At 34.2% G+C, this 7,064-nt stretch overlaps 1 protein-coding gene across 1 annotated transcript; it reads left to right on the forward strand.

Moving 5' to 3' along the window:
• Window positions 1-2,540: 2,540 nt before the first annotated feature.
• Window positions 2,541-3,389, forward strand: LOC106329907 (glutathione S-transferase T3-like). The gene has a single exon (XM_013768512.1). The coding sequence runs from the start codon at window positions 2,541-2,543 to the stop codon at window positions 3,387-3,389; it is 849 nt and encodes a 282-aa protein (XP_013623966.1).
• Window positions 3,390-7,064: the final 3,675 nt, after the last annotated feature.

The raw sequence follows: 7,064 nt of genomic DNA on the forward strand, positions 1-7,064 counted from the left end.
TGAAAAGTATCCAAAAACTAAACTCATTAGGATTAAGAAAACTATTAATACATAATAAAGGAAAGATTACATCTATTAGGAAAATGAAAGAATTTCTTTTTTTCCAAGTTTTAAGGCCGTCTTTCTCTCTCCTGAAGTCGGCCCTCTCTCTCCTCTCTTCTCTCTCTAGGCTTCGGCCTTCTCTCCATGTTCTAGATATTGGGCCGGTCTCGGTCCGGGCCTGGTTAATGGCAATCCACTCCATGATTTATAACACAACCAAACTTAAATCTTGACCAGAACTAAAATTCAACCCAAATCTTCAATTTCAACGCACGAGTCTCTCAAAAAAAGTAATTTTGCTCAGTTTCGTAAGTTTTCCCCAGAGAAGAAAGTTAGGCGTGAATGTTCATTTGATGTTTCTTCTCAGAATAAGTTCACAGCTATGTTCACTGTCTTAAATTTAAACAAAAACAAAGCTTTAACCAAACAAAGAAAGAACACACATCAACAGAAAGAACAATGAAGCACAACAACAACAAAATAATTTTAGAAATTAAAGCCAAAATTTTTGTGAGTCACACATGAAGTAAGAAAGGGAGTTGCTGATTTCAATCTGGGCCAAAACAAAAACAGCCAAGGGCATCGACATTTGTTATCTCTCTTGTTTCCTCCTGATTTCAATATCTAGGTTTTCAGTTTGATTTATTTTTCCGTTTCAGGATTTGTGAAATGAGAGAACTTTAATTTGAGGGAAATTTGTCTGGTCGGGTTATAAAATTAGGATTTTGGATTTTTAGTTAAGTTTTGAGATGTAATTGGATCTTAATTCGGTTAGTCATTGGATTAAAACGGTTTGTGGTTTGCTTAAAAACAGTAAACCAATTTCAATTGATTTCCATGGGATTTCGATTACAATCTTTAGATTCATCTTTTATACAATAAAACAGAAGTCAGTTGATGATTCTAAGAGTAACACGTGTCATTCAATTTTTTTTTAATTTTTTTTGTTTAATTTTTATTTTTTGAAGCCGAGCATTTGAAATAAAAACTGAATTATTTTTACAACTTTTTCTATCCACTATCTTTTTATAACTATTTTTAATCCCACTTTCTTTAGTAAAACTATTCCCACTATCTTGCTGATCAAACTACATAAGTAATCATAACATGCAATTCTTAGAGCAGGTTTAACCCTGTCTCTTAGTGGTGTATCTTAAGTAAATTGGGATTAAAATTAAATGAGAAAAATAGATTAAGGCAATATACGCCTCCTAATTAGGAGTTAGAAGAACCGTATACAGATGGACACTTGTCAAAGCGTGATTGGCTAGAGGATAAGTTGAAGCAGTCTCGCCTCTCTCCTCTCCGTCTTTCTTCTCTCGTTCTCTCTTCTCTCCTTCTGTCGATTCTCTCTCGAGACGGCGATTCTCTATGCCGACGGCGACTTCTTCTCTCGTCGGCGGCTGTCTGGTTTCTCTCTCTCTCTCTTGGTGGATCTCGGTTTCTATTTCTTTCGGTGTCTCTCGGCGGCTACATCTTTTTCGGTGTCTCTGTCGACTCTTTCTCTTATTTCTCTCTCTCGATGGCGACTTCTCTTTCCATCGGTGGATCTCTGGTTTCTCTCTCTCTCTTTCTCGGTGTCTCTTCCCTCGACGGCGACGAAACTCCCTCACGGTGTCTCTCCTCGAAGGTAAAGCGAGTGTTGTGTTGTTTAATTATGCATGTATTTAGATTAGGCATATTTTTGTTCTGATCAATTTTGCATGTATTTTTATATGTTTGGTCTTGTCAATTCTGTATCCCGGTGGCTGTCAAGCACGACGGCAACGGAGAACTATCTCGGTGGATCTCCTCCAATGGAAAGGTAAAGCTTCTGATTCTTGTTGTTCGATTTTGAAGATTTTGATTTGTTTGTGGTGTGTCTTATTAAAACGTGTCTTGATTAATTTTGTTCTTTCTGTCTTTGTTTCGTCAGATGAATGGATTAATTTGCTTTTGTTCTTTGTGTTTGTAATCCGAATGTTGAAGGGAATTAACCAAGTCTTTGGAACAAAGCTCATTGCAATACAGGTTAGCAATTACTCTTTTGTAGCTTTAGTTAATGGTCTGATGTAGCTTCTGGTCTGAATAGATGTAGCTTTTGTTCTTTGCTTTTGTTCTTTCCGTTTGTGGTGCTTCTGTTCTTTGCGGTGCTTTTGTTCTTTGCAATTACTCTATTGTGTCCTGGTTAGCGTTAGTTAAAGGTCTGATGTAGCTTTAGTTAATGGTCCAATTGTAATTAATGTTATGGTTAGCTTTAGTTAATGGGTCTGGTTAGCTTTAGTTAATGGTTATGGTTAGCTTTAGTTAATGGTTAGGTAGAAATGAATGGTGTAGAAATGAATGGTGTAGATAGATGTCAACTCGGTATGGTTGTTGTGTTCAATTCTTTGATAGTTCTCTCTAATCTATAAAAATTATTCATCATCCTCTTTCTTGAATTCATTTCATACCGTGTTTCCTCCTTTCACTTCCTCACTATTTCCTTGTCCTCTATCTTTCTTGAGCGTGTTTTGGAGATGGATTCCAATCCATTTATGCATACAGGAAACTTTGTTGATCTACTTAGTCAACAAAGTATTTCTTTTGCTAACTATGAAGATATCTCAACTCTGTCTTCATCTCAACATCCTTCTCTTCACAGGGATGATGTAGGTGAGCGTCGGGAACGGAAGACGTGGACTCCTACTGATGATATTCTGCTGATCAGCTCGTGGCTCAACACCAGCAAAGATCTAGTGGTTTCGAACGAGCAAAAAGCAGGCACCTTCTGGAAAAGAGTTGCAGCCTGTTTCAACGCGAGTCCAAAGGCAGCTGGGGGAGAGGAGAGAACGCCTAATAACTGTAAGCAGCGTTGGCACAAGATCAACGACTTGGTCTGCAAATTCTGTGGCGCGTACGAAGCTGCAACTAGGGAGAAAACCAGTGGCTGCAATGAGAATGATGTCCTGAAGAGAGCTCATGAGATTTACCACAACAACCTTAAGAAGAAATTCACTTTGGAGCATGCTTGGAAGGAACTGCGAAACGACCAGAAGTGGTGCGAAGTTGCAAGTGCCAGAAACGAGGGAAGCTCTAAGAAAAGGAAGTGTGAAGACGCTGAAGTCTCATCAGCCTTTCAACCATCTGAAAGCAAGCGTCCCGCTGGTGTTAAATCATCAAAGGCCCGTGGGAAGGCGACTGTGGCTGAAGAGGCTCTCACGAATGGGTTTCAAAGTATGTGGGACATTAAACAGAAGGATTTGGAAGTGAAGGAAAGGTTGTCGAAGATGAAGATACTTGAGTCTATTATTGCAAAGACAGAACCGCTAGCTGAGTATGAGGAAGCCCTCAAGAAGAAGCTCATCAGTGACCTAATGTTTACTTAGTGTAAGTGTTTCTTAAACTTGGTAGTTTCTTGTTTTAAACTTGGTAGTTTCTTGTTTCTTGGCTTCTTTTAAAACTTGTTAACTGCTTGGTAGTTTTAAACTTGTTAACTGCTTGGTAGTGTTAAACTTGTTTATTGGCTTAGTTTTAAACTTCTTGTCTTTGTGTGATGATTGTCTCTGGCTTGTACTTGCTTTCAGGTGGAGTCAAGTGTCACGGAGTGGAGCATTGTGTCACGGGGTCAAGTCTCACGGAGTCTACTGTCGAGTGGAGCAATCAGAGTCTGGAGTCTAGTTTTTCTAGTATCGGAGTCTAGTGGGTGTAGTGTCACGTTTTAGTTGATCCGTAGTGTTTGTAATATTTGGAGTCTAGTGGAGCAATCAATTGTGTTCACGGATTGACTGTAGTGTTTGTAAAATTTGGACTCTAGTCTTTGTAATATTTGGTTCACGGATGATCTACTTATCTATTTAAAGTGTTGTTGTTCGATTATGAAGAATCACACAATCACATTCTCGACTTCTCACATTTGAAATATCACAAAAACTCTAGTAGCCAATCTCATTCTCTCCATCTCACGGTTCCCTCCTTCTCACCATTCAACATATTACCCAATCTCATTCTCTCCTTCTCACCGTACCATTCAAAGAAGATCAAGCCAAAAATAAAAATAAAAAATGGCATCGTCTTCTCATAACACATTTGATGGATCAATGGATGATGCTTTTGATCAATATTTTGATCAAGCATTTGATCAATATTTTGATCAAGCTTTCGACAAATTCTCCAATGCCTATGGTGATCAAGAAAAAGAGAAAAAAACGAAGGAAACAACGAGCTTACTTCGAAAGAAATCGCGAAGAAGGCGATTTACGTTTATGGAATGATTATTTCAGCGACATTCCAACATATCCTCCAAATCTATTCCGACGACGATTTCGAATGAACAAACATTTATTCATGCATATTGTTCAGCGACTCTCTAACGAAGTTCAATTTTTTCAACCAAAAAAAGATGCTCTCGGAAGGGTTAGTCTCTCTCCACTTCAGAAGTGTACAGCAGCCATTCGTATCTTGGCATATGGGAATGCGGCTGATGCGGTCGACGAATACCTCCGCCTCGGTGCAACTACAACTCGGTCGTGTTTGGAACATTTTGTGGACGGAATAATTTCTTTATTCGGTGAAGAGTACTCGTTTGTTTTAGTAATCCTTGTTTTTATTTTTTTTAATATTATATGTTTAAAATGTTCTTGTTCAATAATGTTTTAATTAATAAATAAAATTTTATTTAAAAAATAATAATTAATATTTTATAAATTAAAAACCTCTAAATAAGATACAACCATTGGAGGTCAAAAAACATAATGTCTCTTAAGTGTGTTTCTTAATTGCTTTTAATTAGTTAAATAATGATTAAGATACACATAGTATATGAGTTGATCTTGCTCTTAAAAACCAACAACAGTGATGAAAAACTAGAAAATGTTCGTAATTTATTTGGGTTTATTTGAAAAATCATTGTGTCAATTTTATAACGATACTGAAGTTAATTGGGAAGAAGAAAACTTACACCCTTCGGTAAGCATTGGTTATTACTCTTTTCTTTTGAATTGTTGTTATGATGAATATTATGATGATTATCGGAAACACCGCTAACAACTTCCTGAATCTAAATATTGGTCTTGAACCAGGTTTGTTTGGTTCTATCTCTTTAATCTTTAATTTATTTCAAACAAATTTTTTGGTGTCTGAGGTTCTCTGTTTCATTTTTATTTTATTTTTTGGGTGAAAAAGGTCAACACGTTAGTAGGAAGAAAGAAATCATAATTTATACTCCCTCTGGATTTAAATATATGATGTTTAAGGTTTTACATACATATTAAGAAACAATAAATATACTATTTTAATTGTTACTTTTTGGTTATATCAATAAAGTTTCACCACTCATAATTTTACTTTTTAATTTATGTTTAAATTTTAAAAATAAATACATTAATTATATCTCAAAACATCTTACATTTGTATACAAAATAAAAAGATAGAACATCGTACATTCGTATACGGAGGGAGTATGTGATTATGAATAGAATGTTATCAGTATGATGATGAGACTATTTAGTTCAATAATATGCGTGGAAAAGATAACTAAAATTAACTATATGCATTTGATTATGTTTCATTCCCAAAAAAAATCAAGAAGCTAGAAGCAAATATCGTATGATTAAAATTAGTCTATCACCAAGCTATGAAATTGATCTTTTTGATTTGTTTTTGACAACAAATTAAATATATCAATTAATGAAGTGTATATTGGATTAAGTATATGCATTTTATTATGTTTCATTCCCAAAAAAAATCAAGAAGCTAGAAGCAAATGTCGTATGATTAAAATTAGTCTATCACCAAGCTATGAAATTGATCTTTTTTATTTGTTTTTGACAACAAATTTAATATATCAATTAATGAAGTGTATATTTTATTATTTCATCATGCAAATTGTCTGTTATTATCTAAATAAAAGACTCACATATTTATGGCATTGTTATATCTTAAATAAAAAAAATTGATTTCTTTTTGATAGCCAAAAAAGTTAGGTAGTTTTATTTTCATTGAGAACTATTTATATTTATAACATTTAGAATTAACAATGTTCTAATAAAAATCTGATTCAGAATTTTACAAAATATTTTTGAATTTGGAATGTAACAGAATTAAACATTGTTATACCGACCATGCATAGCATGGGCCACAATCCTAGTTTGGAAATAAATATGAAACTTAATTTTCATGGTGAAATAGATTTAGAAGTTTTTTCTCGGAGATAAATAGCATGAGGTCATTGTTTGGGAAACATTTAGTGCTATACGATTTTTCTCGTGGAAAAATAACTTTGTCGCTCCAAAAATTTATTTTTGAAGTCTACTCTATTTTGAATGTTTTTGAATAGGCAGATTTTTCGGATTTGAGATAGATTTTGAAAGACTTCTGGGATAATTCTTGGAAAACTTTCGGAAGATTCTCGGAAGACTTCTTAGGAAATCTTCTAATGTAATTTATGCTAGAAGACTTCCCACGAAGTCTTCAGAAAGTCTTCCAAAGTCTTCTGTCCAAAGTGGTACAAAGAGATGATGTGAAGTGGAGTCCAAGCTTATCTATGTTGAGGAATAATATCTAGCTGTGTAAATAATTTTGTTTATGGTTTTTTTATGATTTGTATGTGTAATATTTTAGTTGTGAATTATTTTGTAAACTTTAAGAGATGTTAATCAAAAGAATGGTAAATATGTTCATGTTTTGTCAAAAGTACTTGACTTCATTAAAGTTATTGATGCAACATACCAAAAAATATTTTAATAATTCTACCCACACATAACAAAGCACAACAACACAAAAACTTAGTAAAATTTGCTAAAACTTAGAGAGAAGACTTCTCAAGAAACCTTAGTCAAATTCACAAAAGATCAAAATTGAATTTTAAGCGAAAGTTGAAATTTAAATCTCATGGAAGTTAAAAATTGTATCTTATGAGGAAGACAACACAAACACAGAACATCAACTTAATAAAACAAAATCATCGGAGAAGACTTCTCCGTTTAGCTAGAAACATTATTAAACATCAATGTTTGTAACTTCATAATTATCACCAATTAAGTTATAAATTCGACTCAGTAGTC

Source organism: Brassica oleracea, chromosome C3 (assembly GCF_000695525.1).
Source record: "Brassica oleracea var. oleracea cultivar TO1000 chromosome C3, BOL, whole genome shotgun sequence".
Lineage (NCBI taxonomy): Eukaryota > Viridiplantae > Streptophyta > Magnoliopsida > Brassicales > Brassicaceae > Brassica > Brassica oleracea.

Bases quoted from the DNA above. Each gene is read 5' to 3' on its own strand.
- LOC106329907 (XM_013768512.1), top strand. From the start codon at position 2,541: ATGGATTCCAATCCATTTATGCATACAGGAAACTTTGTTGATCTACTT.